Genomic DNA, 18,052 nt, shown 5'->3' on the forward strand with positions numbered 1-18,052 from the left:
GTCTTCACCACTCCAGCCAGATAATGCTATTGGAAAAATGGCACTGAGGGTTGCTGTGAGAGAATTCCCCTGAAGTCCTGGAGGAAGAAGAAAACAAGAATGTATGAATTAAAAACATGGAAAAAAGAAAGAAGACAAGAGGGAAGAGGAAAGGGGGAGGGAGAGATGGAGAGGAGGACAGGGGAGGGGAGGACAGGGAAGGGGAAGGGGAAGGGAAGGAAGGGAAGGGAAGGGACAGGGAAGGGAAGGGAAGGGAAGGGAAGGGAAGGAAGGAAAGGAAAGGAAAGGAAAGGAAAGGAAAGGAAAGGAAAGAAAGGAAAGGAAAGGAAAGGAAAGGAAAGGAAAGGAAAGGAAAGGAAAGGAAAGGAAAGGAAAGGAAAGGAAAGGAAAGGAAAGGAAAGGAAAGGAAAGGAAAGGAAAGGAAAGGAAAGGAAAATAGAAGAAAGGAAAAAAAGATAAAAGAAGAAAGAAAAGAAAAGAAAAAAGAAAAAGAAAAGAAAAGAAAAGAAAAGAAAAGAAAAGAAAAGAAAAGAAAAGAAAAGAAAAGAAAAGAAAAGAAAAGAAAAGAAAAGAAAAGAAAAGAAAAGAAAAGAAAGAAAAGAAAAGAAAAGAAAAGAAAAGAAAAGAAAAGAAAAGAAAAAAGAAGAGAAGAGAAGAGAAGAGAAGGAAAGGAAAGGAAAGGAAAGGAAAGGAAAGGAAAGGAAAGGAAAGGAAAGGAAAGGAAAAGGAAAGGAAAGGAAAGGAAAGGAAAGGAAAGGAAAGGAAAGAAAGGAAAGGAAAGGAAAGGAAAGGAAAGGAAAGGAAAGGAAAGGAAAGGAAAGGAAAGGAAAGGAAGGGAAGGGAAGGGAAGGGAAGGGAAGGGAAGGGAAGGGAAGGGAAGGGAAGGGAAGGGAAGGGAAGGGGAAGGGAAGGGAAGGAAGGGAAGGGAAGGGAAGGGAAGGGAAGGGAAGGGAAAGGAAAGGAAAGGAAAGGAAAGGAAAAGGAAAGGAAAGGAAAGGAAAGGAAAGGAAAGGAGAAAAGGAGCAAAAGCAGAAGGGAGGAAGTAGGGGAGATAGATAATAAATTAGAGAAACCTTACCAGAGTGCTGCTCAGACCCTACCTAAGCCTAGAGCCCCCACTCAGAGCTGTGTTGCCCGTTTGACATGAAGCCAGTTTGGGCTTCGTTTCTGGTTCTGCACTTCCCCAACCTCTCCCCGAGCGCCGGGCGTGCGCAGGATGTTTGCAGCGCCGTGCGCTCCTGTTTGAGGACTGCTTTCAGAAGTCATTATTGAGCTAGAGGAGAAGCAGCTATGAGCAGATTTATGCCTCCAAGAGAATAAATCTGTTCTGCTAGACAGTTAACCAGGTGAGGTTAAACACGAGGAGATGGATTCTGGTCCCCTTTTGGAAACCTGACAGTCTTCTTTTTCAGCTACAATGTAAAGTGCTTTATCCTGAGATTAGGTATTGTGGCAGAAGCTAAAACTGCCTTTTTCCCCCCTAACCGTGCCAGAATACAACCTCCTTTTCTTTCCGCGCTAACAAGACTGCTTTGCCACCACAGCCCACTCTAAGTAATTAAATCAATCCTTTGTACTTACCGTATTCTCCTCTAGTGACGGTACTAGATCTGATTATATGCTTCATGCATATTCAAAGTACGGCACTGACAGCTCTTTAATGAGCTCTTACTTAATCAGGACGAACAATGTTCATCTTGTTCTTTTTCTTCCTTCTTTTTTTTTTTTTCCTCTTTCCCCCTTCCCTCATACATTAGGAGCTAGGAACAGTTGGGGGAAAAAGAAAGAAAGAAAGGAAAAAAATAAATGAAACATCCAGCATTCATTTGAAAAATATATTGTACTTTGAAAAGTGTCTAAGCTGGGGAAGTTGCATTCTGCCCTTTAAAAGTCTGGTGGACAAATTGGATTACTAGTATTGGATTAAATAACAAATGGTTAGAGGAGAAATGAGGAAAGCTCGCTGAGATCACAGGCTTTCATATTTTGTGTTACTTATAAAGCTGAAGGGGTCTTTAACCAGTTATTAAAGTCAGGATTAATTTGTAATGGTCCAACTTACTAGCTTTAAAAAGGGGTTTGTTGGTTGTTGTTGTTGTTGTTGTTGTTGTTGTTGTTTTTCAGCTCAGACAATAGCGTAATGCGCGTATCACGGGGGGGCGGTGGGGGGGGAGAGAAACGCCAGTTTATGGGGGTACGGGCAGATTATCCTCCTCAGATAAGGAGGCTGCACACGTTGGATTCATTTGGGGTTTTGGGGGTTCATTTTTTTTCCTCTCTTCATTTACCAATCTCTGCACTAATACTTATTTATTTAAGAGAGTTTGCCAAGTCCTAATTTTTTGGGGCGTTTTGGAAGCAAGCCCCTTCAACATCGTGCCTTTCACCGCTTGCAAAGTGGAAACAAACCCCACCACCACCACCCCCAGCAGCAGGGGTGTGACAGGGTGAAATTGTCTTGAAGAAAGGCTTCCCCCCCCCCCCCAATTTATTTATTTATGTGTTGATATGTATAAATGGTGACCAGGAGCTCAGCTTTTGTAGTGACCATGGTTAGTTTCGCTTTGTCGAAGTGTTTCGCGTGCATCCTTCCACCGAACAGGGAAAGGGGAGGGCGGGGGGGGGAGGGAAAAAAAGCAAACCACAAAAAACAAACCAACCCCCAACCCTCACACAAAAACAAAATACAAAAGGAAAAAAAGTAATGTGCTCTCCTGGCAGTGTGTTTGCTGAAAAGAGTTATTCCAGTTTCTTAGATCTGGGAGTTCATCTTGGTTTTCGCTTGCCTGGGAAGAGTCTTCTCGCTCTTTCAGCTCCCTGCACAAGAATTCACAAAGCTGATGGTCAACAACTGAAATATCAGCATCAGCTGCTATTAATATTGCACACATGTGGCATTTCACTGATCAAAAAAGGCCTTTGCCAGGCTACAATTGGCTTTTTTTCCAAATTGCAAGCTTTTTCTCAGCTTTTTCTTTTTTTTGTGTGTGTTTTCTTCCCCCCCCCCCCTTCTTCTTTCTTCTTTTGTTGCTGCCGGGGGATTTGTGCCTATCGCAGCCGATATCACATGACCGGTGTCAGGGCATCACATGGCTGCAAAGTGAATACAAAAACAGATTAAAAATTCTGGGGGAGGGAAAAAGGGGAAGAAAAAAAAAGGAAAAGAAAAGAAACCTGCAACAAAACAATCAAGACTTTGTTAACTCACTTTGAAACCAGCCTGTGCCGGGGACATTGCGTGGGCTTCGGCGTCAAGCCTGGAAAGAGCTAAACAGACACCTGTTCAGATCCGACTTGACAGCTCCAAGCTTTACCTACAGCTCTGCTCCTTCTGTGTTGCAACCCAACTTTGTTAGGGAGGAATGCGTTCAGAGAAAGAAGTTTCTGTCTTGGTGTCCTTGCCTTGAGACTGCACAGCGTGAAATTCAAGTTCGGCTCCACCACCCGGTCCAGCTCCTTCGGAAAGTTTGCCTCCCGTTTCTTTTTCAGGGCTTGCAACATGGAATGCAGCAAGAGCTCGCATTTACAACGGCATCTTTTAGCCACAGAGCCCAGACTGCTCCAAACCCAGCAAATTTAGTCTCCTAAATGGAGTAAAATGTTGCTGTAGCCACGCACATCTGGCTGTGAGAACTTCTTGTTGCCAGCGGTGTGGCACGGTGGCAACAACTCCCTGAAAGCAGATTGCAGTGAGGTGGGAGTAGGTCTCTTCTCCCTAGCATCAGGTGATGGAACAATAGGAAAAGGCCTCAAGTTGCACCATGGTGGGTTTAGGTTGGGTATTAGGAAAAATTTCTTTGCTGCAAGAGTGGTCAAGCACTGGAACTGGCTGCCTAGGGAGGTGGTGGAGTCCCCATCCCTGGAGGTGTTCAAGAAATGTGTGGCCATGGTCCCTAAGGCCATGGTTTAATGGCCATGGTGGTGTCGGGTTGAAGGTTGGACGATCTTGGAGGGCTTTTCCAACTGGAACAATTCTATGATTCTGTGAGTGTGATGCATCACAGGATAGACTGGTCCTTTTGCAGGAAAAACAGAGGCAATCTGTCCTCCTTTGCTTTCCCTCTACCCCAAAGGAATTTGAACTACTTGGTACATTTCATTGCAAGGTTGCTAATATTGATTCCCCTGCTTCTGAAAGCAGACTCTGTTAGATGGACCACTCCTGCAAGGCCTTTGATCTGTAGCTTTAACAGCCAAGTGTGCCTCAAAGTTCTTGTCCTCTTCCAGGGAGTTCAGAACTGCTTATTGTGAATGCCATGGCCTAACATTTCCTGCACTAAACCAGAAGCTGGAGGTCTTGGGGTAGAGCATTTCTGTGTGACAAATTTCTTTCTCCATCGCCCAGAAGCTGCAGCCCTGCTGCTTCTGCTTGGAAATAGGCTGCAGGGCCACCACTTTAGGATGGTCTCCCCTTCCCATCACTTTGATAGCAAATCACTCCCAGGAACAGTTTCACCACCCAGGAGCTTCCCAGGGTGAGAAGTGGATATGGGAGGTGTCTCACATCAGAAAGGAGTGCATGGTGTAACTTTTTCTTCCTGTGTGGGTCCACCAGCTCTGCTCTAAGCTGACCGCTTCACTCTTCATTTGCTTTTGCTTCCCTCACGTGGGTGCACCGATGCGAGGGGAATCAAATGGTTTGGAGAAGGCTGGTGACCTTCCCTTGCACACAGCAGGGTCACAGCAGGGTGAGGAGGTGGTTCTGCATGCAGATCTGGGCTTGCACACCCCCGTGGCGTTGGGGTGTGAACGTGCACATGGCGGGCACGTACATGCAAGCATTTCAAACGCTCCCGTCCAGAAATTGAAAGCTTTCTTTTAGAACACAACAATATTTTTTCTGGTGTCTTTCCAGCTTCAGGTGCTGGAGAAATAGTTTCTCTGCAACTAGGGACCCCACTGTTGAAGGTCTCTTCCCCAAGTGTACATCAGAGGTTTCAAAACCCTTTCCAAGCATCAAAGAATTCACTGCTAGCACCCTTGCAGGATGAGCGCAGGCGATGGTCCCCCTGCTACACAGCTGGAGCTCCAATGTGGAGATCTGGTGTCAAAGCTGGAAGAAGTACTCAGAATTCATACTCAGCTCATCCTCCTTTGACATTATTCCAGGTCTGTTCCCAGGTGACTTCTAGCTGTAAGAAACTGGTGAGTTTCTTACTTCAGTGAGGACTGTAGAGTCTTTGCTTCTCAGCTCAACTTGAGAGATGAGATTGGCAGGACACCGCAGAGGTGCAGGGGCTAACGCAGAGGTGCAGAGGCCAGCACAGAGGTGCAGAGGCCACAAAGGACCTTGATGAGGTTTCTCCTAGTCCCTGAGCTCAAAGAGAGTGGAATTTGGCTGACTGACCCTGCTATGTGGAAGGGACAGTCTGGAGCCTTCTGGATGCTTGTCACCTGCTGGTGCAGAGGTGGTAAGACAGAGTCTTACAGAGCCTGGTGGAGCATAGTGCTGCCATACGCACACAGGGACCCTTAGGTACCTGGGCCCCAAAATGCTTCCTGCTGGTGTAGATGCTCCTTTTGATTGCCAGCTGAAGGAGGAGTTCTTTCCAGCTCACCCTTCTCAGAGAATCTGAGTGAGTGCCTGCATCTTGACCAAGGCTTCAGGTTTCCCATCTTCTGTGCAGCTACTTCGATCCCTACCAAGCCATCCCAACTGTGTCGGGTTTGCACGGGTGGAGCAGATCTTGCCCACAAGGATTGTTCTTGTGTTTGGAAGCCCATGACGACCAGAGATCTCTTAGCAGCAAGTTGGGTTGTTCTGTTGGTTTTTTTTTCCATTGAGACCATCACAACAGTGTAGCTCTTTTGGGTACATGTAAGAGACAAGGGACTTTTTTAAAGGTGCTTATTTAGGTCAAGGCATCAGCGTGACAAGGAACGCTGTTTGCAAAGGTTTGTTTGTGGAGCAGGCAGGATTGGGCAGCAGGACTCGTAGCCATGTGGTAGGTTCCCCATTTGAGAGCACCCCTGGTAATGCTGGGTCTCATCAGAGGGCTGATGCTCCAAAACCCTGAGATGAAACAGTTTGTGACATGCCTCCTAAGTCATGGAATTCTTTGGCTTGCAGGAAGGAACACGGAAGAAGAAGAAGCTATGATGCAGGAGTGGTTCATGCTGGTTAACAAGAAGAATGCCTTAATAAGACGGATGAATCAGCTCTCCCTGCTGTAAGTATGGAGTATGCACACAGGTGTTTGCAACAGGGTGACTTGCCGCAGCCTTCACACGTCAGGCAGATGCAAAACCTCTGTGCCCTCTTCCCACTGGGCTTCAGAAACCCTCCCTCAAAAGTCAGGAGCATGGATGTTTTGTGGAACACCTCTGGTAACTTGGTTTTCCTCCTGGTGCAGACTTGAAAATGAGAAGTGTCCAGTGGCACCAGATTAGCCAGGGCTGTGAAAACAAGAAAGGAATCATGAAAGCAATAGTAAGCACAGTTGCCTTTTTCAGAGGCCCAACAGTAGAACAAAATTACATTTTAGAAGTAACCTGGATTGTGCCTCAGATGTGCCAGGTGAGGACTGTTCAGAGAGAGAGCAAAACCCCAGCTGCCTCCCAGTTCTTAGCAGAGGCCATCACTGGTTCTGCGGCACCAGGCTGCCGGCAGGAGGTTATAGGCTTGGTCCCAGGGCAGTGTTGCCACCAGCACTGCAAAGGAAGGACACAGCAACTTGTTTTCGAACTGGCACTGGCCAGGAAGGGAGGAGGGGCTGCTGGCTTTTAGAGCCATTCTGCCCTCTGTGCTTCTTTTCCAGCTGCTTTCAGCTGGATTATATTTCTTTCAGTAATGCCACCTAGTGTAGATGCCTGCATACTTCCCTGGGAAGAGCCTGTCCTCCCGAATTTCCTACCCTGCCTGAACTCGACAGAAGATTCTACCTTCAAAATATCAAACTAATATTTTCAGTATTCATTAGAGTGGAATGCACACAGGATAGTAACTCCAGTGCCATACTCTCGGGGTGGATGGGCTGAGGCTGGAAGTCGTTCATGGGATCTGGGGAAATGTTTTATGCTTAGGACACTCCAGGGCAGCTGCTCCAAGGGTGGATATGAAATCATTGTGTCCTGCAGCAGCACGGAGTCACGGTGCTGGGGTGAAGGCTGGTGTGGCAGAGGTGTCAGCCCTGTGGCTGAATGTGCCCCCTGAGCCAGGTTTGAAGTTTGTGTATCATTTGTTTGGAGTGGCTTAAAGTTCCAGAGAAAAGTCAGTTCCCCGAGTCCTAAAATCAATGTAAGTTAAAGGTTCTTTTAAGCGTTTAATGATTTAGTAATTAACATATTGATGAACTTTTTGCAACTTGCCTAGGGAAAAAGAACATGACCTGGAACGGCGCTACGAGCTGCTGAACCGGGAGCTGAGAGCCATGCTGGCTATCGAAGGTAAGAGCAGTGCTGGGCACCAAGGCAAGGCAAGCGCTGCCTGCCAGGGGTGGCTGCCTGCAAACGCCAAAGGTGGAGGCTTCTCTGTTAAAAATGAACCGCCGACAATCACGGCCAATTAACACAGCATTTCAAGTGGTAGCGCACGGCAAACACCTGGGGCTGCCATCCCATGCTTAAGTTCTATTGAGGGGGGGAAAAAGCCAAACAAACAATCAAAAACAATGTCTGAGGTACGGCACAAAGAAATAGCCTCCGTGGAAGGAGCTTTGGAAACAAAAGTGTTGAGGAGGTAAATATTTGCCCAGGGTTTGTTACTTTTCGTGGCAGTAAGGCTCTCCCCGGCTTTCCCTGCCCCATCCAATGGAAGGGGTGACCCGCAGAAGGGGGCCTCCTTCTTTTATTTCAGGACTGTATCTCACGGGGGGGGGGGAGGGGGGGGAGGGGGGAAAAGGAATAAAAACCCCCCAAGTGTGTTCAGTTTGGTGGTGAAAGCCCCGTTTGGCAAGGCAGTGTTGGGCTGGCGAGTGCCGCCGGGATCAGCGCGATGCTCCGCGCCGCTCAGCGCCGCTCAGCTCCCCTGGGCGCAGCCACCCCACCTGAGCGCTACCCCCGGGAAGATTGACGCTGGGGATAAGCGAAACAATCGCCTCCTTTCCGTGGGGCTTTCAGGTGGATTGTACAGTAATCCTGGGGATGATTCAGAATCAAAAATAAACATCCAGCCAGCTTAAAAAAAAAACCATTGCTTGCATTATTTTCTTATTTAAATATCTTAAGTGTTTTCTAATGCCGCGGCGCTGGCAGCTCTCAGGCACAAATGCTGCCTTACAGTTCAAAGATGTTTGCTTAAAAGTTAATCCTTTGGGCTCTGTAAAATGGACCTTTTGTCTAATCAATGCAAATTGATTTTGCTATTCCGTATTGACCTCTCAACCCTTTGACTGTCCATGGTAATTTCTTTCTTCACCTGATAAGGTACCTGATCCATAATAAATCAATTCTAATTAGTTTGAAGACTTGACTGGGAGCACAAGTTTGTAGGAAGAAAGCAGCAGGTTTCAGGTAGCTTTTTCATCTCACTCCCTCTGTGGTTATATATGGGGGGAAGGGGGGGTTGATTGTTTGGGGGTTTTCTTTTTCCACAAGACTAAACTCCCTATATTGGTGGAGCTGGATAATGGTTGGTCTCGATGATCTTGAAGGTCTTTTCCAACCAAAATGACTCTTAAGATTCTCTTCTTGGGTGAATTGGAGGCGTAAATATATACACAGTTTTCTGCAGAGATTAATTGGGAATCCTACTAATGAAACATTTAGCATTAAATACTCCAAAACCAGAGAGGAGCTCAGAGAGGCTGGATTTAAATCCCATGTTTCACTCTTTAATTGCCTCTTTTATGTATTACTGTCTTGGAACATCCCAGCAGCAACCTTTGAATGTCCAACAACCATCACACTGACCTGAACAAAAATCTGTCCATTATTTCTTTCTGTAAGTTGAGAGAGGGATTCCAGAAGTCCTTTTCTCTCTCTTCTCTCTCTTTTGATTTTGTTTTGGGTTTTTTTCTTTTTTGTGGTTTGGTTGGTGGGGTTTTGTGGTGTTTTGTTTTGCTTTCCCAAGGTTGATGTGGTAAACAGGAATTTAAGGAGAAAACACAAGTGCTGGAGGATTGTGGTGGTTGGTTTGTGGGTTTATTTATTAATTTACTTGTTTCTTTATACAACAAAGGCCTCCTTTAGCATCATAACCCTCTGTAAGATTAAGATGATGATGATGATGATGATTAATTATTATGATTATGCTAGAACTTTCAGGACCTATCTGATTTTACCTTTAAAAGCATATAAAAGGAGAAACTCTCCCAAGAAACCCCCAAAGACACATTTGTGGCAGCTCACCCTTCCATGTGTGCATCAGCACCCTGTCCTACACGGGCTGGGGTGCAAGGATGCACTTTGGGGTGGGGGGGCAGCAGCAGGAAAGCCACACCACTTGTGATGAATGTGATTGCCCTAAAGAGGCAGGGGCTGCCCAGACAGACCCGGTGCTGTCTGCTCCGAGGCCATTTAGCTGATTGCTAATAAGTAGTTGAGCTCCATGAAGGAATTGAAAAGAGCAGCGCTGATTCCCAACCTGAAATATATGAGCAGGAGGAAAGAAATAAATCATTAATAAATCAATCATATATATATATATATATATATAATATATATCTATAAAAGCATATATATCTATCATATATATATATAAATCATATATATATGTGTATATATATAACATGAGCACTTGGGCTCCATGAAGGAGCTGAACAGCCAGGTCTCACCTTTACCAGCACCAATTCCCAACCTGAAATATGCAGACAGGAAAAACCCCCATGACACTGTGATCTATATTAAGAGGACAAGCCTGGTTTGTTTGCCCATGAGAAAGGCAGAATGCAACAGCCCAAACTGGAACTTAAAAAGAAAAGTCTTTGAAAGGTGCTAATTAGTGTTGTGGTAAATTGCTCTAAGTCTTCCACGCGTGACTGTGCTGTTTAAAAATCTATCAACTGATTTACTTAGCTAGTTGATGACAGGGGGGGGAAAGGGAAAAAAAAAGAAAAAGGGGGTGAGAGGGGTGGTGTTGGAAAAGAGCCTTGCCGAAGGTAGCAGCCTGCTGATGGTAGATAAAGGCAGTTTCTTGGCGGCCGGCCTGCCCTGCCCGCGCAGGCAGCGTGCGGGCAGCGCTGGCGTCTGGAGGTGCTGAGTGCTCAGCGAGGTGGAGATGGTGTCCCCTTAGCCAGCAGCTAAAAATGGAGGCATGGCCAGCTGAAAGGCCTTTTGGAGTGTGGTGGCTCTTCACGGGGAACACAGAATGACCCGGGGGGGGGTGGGGAAGCATGCTTTCTTTTTATTCTTTTTTTCTGCCCCCCACCTCACTTAGCTGGAGAGATAAGACAGAGAGTTACCAACCAGCTAGAAAGTGTTCCTCGCCTTTCCCACTGCTGGGAGCGCTTCGACTAAAGACCTGCAAATCCCAGCCTAAGTGTCCAAAGCAAATGGAGGTTCCCAGGGCTTGTTTCACCCTGTGCACAGGTGGGGAAGGCGTGCTGGCTGGCTGGCTGGCAGTTTGGGAGCTCACCTAAACGAGGTGCTGCATTCGAGCGCCTGATTTCTGCCGCGGCCGAGCGGCAGGGATGCTTTACCTTCAGCTCCCTGCCCTCTCCTTTCTGTTTGTTTGGGCGTGTTGGGTTTATTTTTTTTTCCCCCCTCTCTTTTCTCTTTCAAGATTTAATGCCTCCTCAGGAAAAAAAAAAAAAGATAAGTTCATATTTTTTTTGCACACCTTGGGGGTGGCGTGTTCATTTTCTGCCCGCGAAATGGATCCTCTTTCGGATTTTGTACATCTTGATTCATTCTTGGCTTATAGTTTGAAGTGGGTGCTCTTCTAAAAGGATTTATGCATAGGTTCACTATTTTTGTAGTTATGGTTTATATGATAAGCTTTTTATATTTAAAATCAATATGTAATCCTGTGGAGGAGCTTATCCTCTAAAACCCCATTTGTAAATCTATTTTAGCTTTGTTACACCGCGCAGCCACAGTATTCCATAGATTGATTAGGTTCAGCGGCAGAATCCTATCAAATGGCCTGCTCTGATGATGATGCAAACTCTTTCAGGATTGCTAGTTGACTGGAACTAAAGATAAGACCTGACTGCAATCCCCCAATGTGCTCTTTACAAAACTAGTGTTAATTTTCATCAAAGTGCCAGGCTTATTTATTATAGTGGCGAGGCTGAAGGTTTTACTACAAGAACTTTCCACCATTTCTATTAAAGCATTTCTATGGGAACCGGCTGCCTCTTTGCTCCAAGTAATTATCAGTTTAAGCAGTGGGAGGGGGTGGGGAGGTGAGGTAAAGGCGGGGGGTGGGGGGAGAGGTGGTTTAAAAAAAAAAAGACAATAGGAAGTCAATGAAGACGAATGATTGAAAACATTTCTACTTTTAACGCGAATTTAGCCAAGTCTGTCGTTCCGAACTGCCCGTCGCCGGCGGTGGCACAGGGACTTCAGCTTTCAACACTTTTAGCTCATACACAGCCTCGGAGCTTAATCCTATTTTTGTCCTGAGCGCAGCTTTTTAGAACAGTATTATTCTGAAATCTTCAAATTAATCACAGCCCATAGTGTAGCTTCCCGGAGCCGCAGTCAGCCTGGGGAACTCTGTGTACAGGTGTTAGAGGTAATCCTGGCTTTAAAGGCACAACAGGTAGGAATCCAACTTGAACAGAGTTGCCTGGGTACTTTTTCCCCCCCCCCCCCTTCCTTAAACCTAGGGACGCTCCTGAAGCTGCAGCATTTTGTTGGGTAAACCAAAATTGCAACCTTGATCACACGCAAAATGTTGTTTAAACACTTGCCCACGTTCCTCTTTTAATCAGCTGCTGCTTACTACTATTTATTTGGGGCCGGGGAGGGGCAGGAGGGGGGGGGAGAGTGAGACTCCTGGTTGAGAGGAAACAAAAATGCAAGGGAATATTTCCAGCAGCAAGGGTTTGGGGTTTTGTTGTTTGGTGTTTTTTTTTCCTGTGGCCTATTTTAAATCAGTGCAGAAACCAAACCAAATCATTAAAAACCAAAACAAACCCCCAAACAAATAACAACCAAAAAAAAAAAACCCAAACCAACCAGTTCTTGTTCCACTAAGTCCTAACATGATGTTATTTACCCCACAAGGGCTACAGGATGGAGTAACAGAAAAACCCTAGGGAGGGGGGGAAATAAATAGAAAAAAAACACAACAACTTAGGAAACCTCTTAGAAAAGGAAATTAAAGGAGAAAGAGAGCGGTGAAGAAGTGAGCAAAACCCGGACCGAAATATTTTGACTGATGTTTGCCGTTTCAAAAGCTAAAATTGCTGCTGAAAGCAGAGAAGCAAAGCAAACAACCAAAAAGAACACGAAAAAGGCTTGGGGGAGGATTAAAGAATTTTTCAACAGAGTGAAAAACGTCAAAATTACAAAGCCGTCGAATAGAGTCCAGGGAGAAACGGTGGATTTGAGGTCCATTTTCCTCTGCAGCTCCCCGTGCCCCGAGGTGCCGGGCAGCCCGAGCCGCAGCGCAAGGACCGGCAGAAGCCAGGGGAAAAGTGAAGCTGGAAGTTGGGGAGCAAGCAGCCGTCCCATTCTCCGCTGCGTCCCTCTCCTTCTGCTCCCCGCAGCTGACTTTGGCCCGGCAGGCTGGCCACGCCGCCATCACATCGCGCCTGCAAGGGCTTCATCTCTGCGGGCAAAAGCCTGCGGGCTGGGGGGGGCTCCGGCTCGCAGAGCTGCAGCGCGGCGCGTCTGAAACGAGGGGACCTGAGGGGGCCTTCCCCCAGAGTGATCGGAAGGGCGAGCAGCGGTGGAAATGGAGAGCTCTCCCTGAGAATTACCACCTAAAAGGCTGCTGCTCAGATTAAAGCAGCTTTGTCGCAGGAGAAATGGCCCGAATTGCCAGGAATTTTGGCTGGTAGCTTCACTTCTAATCTGTGTACACCTGGAAAATTATTTCCTTAGTCACGGTGGAGGGGAAATGGACAGATTTGAGGCAGAAAAAGAAGATGGAAAAAGAGAAGAAAAATGAAAAATTAAAGAAAGAAAGAAAGAAAGAAAGAAAGAAAAGGAGAATAAGGAAAAGGAGGTGGACAAGGAAATGGAAAAGCACGAGAAGGAGAAAAACGAAAAGAAAATAACAAGAAAATAGATTTAAAAGGAAAAGAAAAAGGAGGGGGAGGAAGAAAATGGGGAAACGAGGAGAAAAGGGGGAAAAAAACGGAGAGGAAAAAGCGGAGAAAAAGGAGAAGAGAAAAAAGGAAGAGAAAAAGGAGGAGAAAAGGGGAAAAAACAGAGAGGAAAAAGCGGAGAAAAAGGAGAAGAGAAAAAAGGAAGAGAAAAAGGAGGAGAAAAGGGAAAAAAACGGAGAGGAAAAAGCCGAGAAGAAAAGGGAAGAGAAAAAGGGGGAGAAAAAGAAAAGTAACTAGAAAAACAACAACTCCTGGGAAGTTTTGGCAGTGCCCTGCCAGAGCAAGGCTTTGGGAAGACCCTGGTGCCACGGCACCAAAACGCCTCGCCGCTGGCCAGCCGGCGCCGTGCACGTCCCCTCTCTGCCGAGTGTGCCCGCACACGGACACGTGTCGGCGTGGGCTCTCCCTGCGTGCACTCGTGGGCCCAGGCCGCAGGACGGCAAGGGCGTGAGGGAAGCGGCTGCGCATTCCTGCCTGCCTGCCGCTCTCCCAACCTTTATTGCATGATGATGCATCTAATTTTTAATTTGTAAATACAAGGCCGAATTCCCTCCAGCACCGCTCGCTTTCATCAAGCTTCTGAGCGGTTCGCCGTCTTGAATAAATTCGGCTTTGGAGGGGGGTCAGGGGGATTTGAACCACTGCATTCTTGCGGGGTTTGTGAAGATTCACATGGTAACGGGTGGTGAGCATTGTTCGGGTTATCTGAATAAGCACCAGCCATGTGAGTTTTTAACATGATCGCCCAGGGCAATGGAGAGCACGGGGAGAAAGCCAAAAGGACTGGCACCCTCGCTTCCCTTCGGGAGGAGGAGGAGAGGAGGAGGAGGAGGACGCCGTCGGGCCGGTGGCGATGGCTTCTCCCGGTGGGGTTTCTTGACGGTTCTTCTTTGATGGTTGGACTAGATGATCTTAAAGGTCTTTTCGAACCAAAACAATTCTATGACTCTATGGGTCTCTCGGTTGTTACTTTTTTGGAGCCGGTGTCCTCTTTCCCTCCTGCTCCTCATTTGCCCTGCTATCTTCCCTCATCATCTACCGCTCCTGCTTTTCATTGTTTACCTTCTTAATGAGGGAGGCGGGGAAGGCTGGAGCTTGAGTGACAGCAACAAGCCCTTACGGGCTGGCTGGAGAGCCCGGAGGCTGCGGGGTGGCCCCGGGGGGCTGCGATGTGCGGGGCCGGGCGGGGAGAAATCCTTTTGGGAAAAGCGAGGCGGCCCCGTCCTCCGGTACCTACCAGCGGCGGGGCGATGGAGTCCCACGATACTCTGTAGCAAGTGTATTTTTACTTCAAAAGCCGGGGGGGGTTGTGGGGGTGGTGGTGTGAAATGCTAATTAACTGCTACCTGCTTTTAAAGTTGCTACGAAGCATATGGTGGTGCCCAGTGTGAGATTCCTCCAGCTGCTAGGAGCAAGAGGGGAATTAGCAAAGAAGAGGAGCGCCGGGTTGCAGGGAAAGAGGCTTTCCTCTTAGGAGGAGAAACTTGGGTGATGTCGCAGCCCATCCAGGAAACACAGTTCTAAAAAAAATACACAAAAAAAACCCCAACCACAACCAAAAACTCAAAATAACACCGGGGGGGGGGGGGGGAAAAAACCACCACAGAAAAGAGAACCAAACCCAAACAAACAAAAAACCCCAAACCACAAACAAACAAACAAACAAACAAAAAACCTCGATAATTAAAAAATATATAAATAACCCAAACCAAATGACCCCAAAGTTGCTGTGGAACTCCCCTCAGCCAGGTGGCTGCGCTTGTCCTGGGGTGCACCAAGCCAGGCTGTGCCGTACCGGGCCAGGCCGGGTTGTACCGATCTCCCCGTCGCAGCAGCAGCAGCAGCCCCGGGTCCCGGCCGCTGCGGCCCGGCAGCAGCAGCAGCAGCAGCACCACCACAGCTCGGTGGAGTCGGTTGCGGGGAGGTGATGCCGGCCACGGCCCGGTGATGCCGGCCACGGCCCGGTGGTGTCGGCCACGGCGTTCTCAGCGGTGTTTTTGTTTGTTTTTTTTTCTCTCCCCTGGCAGACTGGCAGAAGACTGAGGCGCAGAAGAGGCGGGAGCAGCTTCTGCTGGACGAACTCGTTATTCTCGTTAACAAACGGGACGCGCTGGTCAGGGACCTGGACGCCCAGGAGAAGCAGTGAGTCGGGTGAAGGGGGGTGGGGGGGGTGGGAGGGGGTAGCCCCGCCGAGCTGCCACGGCACCCGTGGGTTTGGCCCAAATTGTCCGGGGGAGGAGCGGGGGTCCCGAGCGCGGCTGTGCGCAGCCCCCCTCACCGCACCTCCCGCCGCCTCTCTCCGCAGGGCCGAAGAAGAGGATGAGCATTTGGAGAGGACCCTCGAGCAAAACAAAGGCAAGATGGCCAAGAAGGAAGAAAAATGCGTCCTCCAGTGAGCGGCCTTCCCGCGGCGGTGGCAAAAATCTCAGCGCGGCTCTTTTCTTAATGTTTTTAAAACTGCCGATATGAGGACTGGAGAAAAAAACAACAACAACAACAACAAAAAGTTTAAAGAAAAAGAAATGTAAACTTTTCCCCCACCTCCCCTCCCGTTTTCTTAGCCCAGATCTAGGCTGCACCGGGCCCCGCTCCGTTGTTTCTCTTTTGATTTCCATTCAAGCAACCTCGCGTGTCCCACGGTTTTCCTTGTGGGCTCAGCGCTCCTGCTGGAAGGCTTCGAAATGGAGTCGCCGAGACCTCGGGGTGATGCTAGAGAGAGAGAGAGAGATGGGCGTCAGGAGCAGAAGAAATCAAAGTTTGTCCTGGTTTCTGTAGCCGGAGGAGGGCTGAGTTTGGGAATAAATACGTTTTTTGTCATAATAGGATTAGAGAAGGGGATATAGGAGATCAAAAAAAACCCAACAAAACAAAAACAGAAGAAGAAGTGATAAATAAAAAAACAAAAAATCATTGGGAATGGTTTCACCTAGTCCTGCCATATGTAATACTTCATCAGCTACCTACATTTTATAGTTAGGTCAGATCCAACCCCCCCTCCCCCCTCTCCCCCCCGTGATTATTAAAAATGTGCGGTATTTACCCGTGTTTGTTTCCAGCAGGTTGACATTTCCCCGGCAGCGGAGCCCAGCTCCTCTGCTTTGCTTGGGGTGGGGAGGTTAACCCCCTCCCAGAGTTAAGGCAAAGGCCGGGGAGCGGCTGCAAAGCCCGCGGCAGGCCGGCCACCACCACCCGGGACACCTCGGCGTTTCCCACCCGCGTTCCCCGCGCCACCCCGCGGGGTCGGGCCCGCTCCACGTTATTTATTGTGCCCGGGCCGCCTTGTGTTCCCATGCCCCCGTCACCCTTCGCCCTGCGTCCTGCCCCGTCTGTGTGCCCCCCCACGCGTGTCCCGCTCTCGCTTCATCCCTTCGTGGAGCTCGTCTCGTTTATTTATTACAATACCGAGTCATATATAAGATTTTCAATAAAAGCCGAATCTTTCTTACCGTACCTGCCGCTCTCCTCCTTACCTGCGAAACCCACCCCTCACCTCCTCCCACCGCCCGGGGACCGGGAAGGAATCGACCCTTAGGGCTGGACGGGGAGGGCTGCGGGGATCCGCTGCCCCGACCCCAGGCACTGCTTCGAGCGCCGCGAAACGCATCAGCAGAGAAAGTTTTTCGCTTGTTTTCATCGAACGCGAATCGGGGCTGGGACCGGGTGAAAGTTTCCCTGCGTGGCCGGTGAAAGATGCGTGGCCAAAGCCCCTCTGCGGCGGCGAGCGCGCAAGGAGCGCACCCGCGGAGAGCTGGAGGGAGCCCAAACCACGCGACTGTCCCCGCTGTACCTCGTCCCTCCACCCACTCCCACCCCAATATCCGACGGCTCCCGGTCCCCACCGCGTCCACCCAAAAAAGAAAGAATCCCCCGCCGAGGAGGGCAGAGTCTTTTGCGAAGGGTCGCGGTGCCCACGGGTTGTGCTGGCCCCGGGGGTGGAGGTGCTGGGGGTGCCCCAGTGCCCGCGGTGGGTTTATCTCCATGCGAAGTTGGGGAGGATGCGCGGAGAGCTCCGCTGCCGAGAGGGAGGGGGGAGAGGAGGAGGCAGTGGGCAGCTGGCTTCGCCGTGCCCCCCTGCTCTCTTCCAAAAATATCTGGGTCGGTGGGAACGGAACACGCTCCGAGAGCTCCGCGGCTGCCGAGGGTAGCGACGATTCGGGAGGGGAGAGCCCGCGGTGCCGACAGCCCAGCTGGGCGCCGAGCTGTGCTCAGCCCGAAACCTGAGTCTGCCCCGAGGAGACGGCGAGAGGGGACTGCGGGCGGCATCTCATCCCGGGGGTGCACTGCTTATCTGTCTTTAAGGCGAAAAAAAGTAACTTGGCTTGGGGAAAATAAGTGTGGCCCCGTCTGCCTCCCGCTCCCAGCCCAGGAACCGGCTGCAGGAACGAAGCCCCCCCCCCATTGCCCGTGCCCCTCCACACCGCCGGAGCCTAGGGGGTCGCGCAGCCCACCTCCCTGTCCGGCCGCACCCCCTGTCCGGCCGTCGACCTTACCTGGGCGCAGCGGGGAGGGTGCGGGCTCCGAATGGCGGCGGGGAGGCGGGCTGGGGGGGTCGGTCTGAGCCGGGCCCGTCACCTCAGTGGTGGCGAGCCCCGCGCCCGCCCTGTCCGCAACCCCCCGGCCCAGCCTGCGGGGAATCGCCGGCAACCGGGGATTGGGCAACAGCGGGAGGTGCGAGGGGAGGTTTGGCAGGGGCACAGATACCCCCCCGGGGTGTGAGTGTGGTGTTGGGGGGGGTAGGAGGGGGGGTGGCTGCTGCTCGCCAGGACGGGAGATTACCCTGGCGGGGCAGTGATGGGAAGGCGGCGGAAGGCAGGAGCTGGCGGAGGAGGGGGAAAGCAGCCCGGCTCAGGACCGGGGCAAAACGGGGGGACGGGGGCTGGAAAAGGTGTGTG

General features: G+C 49.6%; 1 protein-coding gene across 1 annotated transcript in view; it reads left to right on the forward strand.

Moving 5' to 3' along the window:
* Window positions 1-16,610, forward strand: part of LOC137460427 (EH domain-binding protein 1-like) — a gene marked incomplete at its 5' end in the record, with an annotated part of 87,441 nt that extends 70,831 nt beyond the window's left edge. The window contains 4 exons of the mRNA XM_068170776.1: window positions 6,071-6,170; window positions 7,313-7,386; window positions 15,188-15,302; window positions 15,466-16,610. Of these exons, the coding sequence (XP_068026877.1) occupies window positions 6,071-6,170; window positions 7,313-7,386; window positions 15,188-15,302; window positions 15,466-15,556 (380 nt within the window). The remainder of the gene's footprint in view (window positions 1-6,070; window positions 6,171-7,312; window positions 7,387-15,187; window positions 15,303-15,465) is intronic.
* Between the last annotated feature and the right edge of the window lie 1,442 nt (window positions 16,611-18,052).

This window comes from Melanerpes formicivorus, unplaced genomic scaffold, assembly GCF_026170545.1.
Source record: "Melanerpes formicivorus ecotype bairdi unplaced genomic scaffold, bMelFor1.0.p_v2 SCAF_596, whole genome shotgun sequence".
NCBI classification, from domain to species: domain Eukaryota; kingdom Metazoa; phylum Chordata; class Aves; order Piciformes; family Picidae; genus Melanerpes; species Melanerpes formicivorus.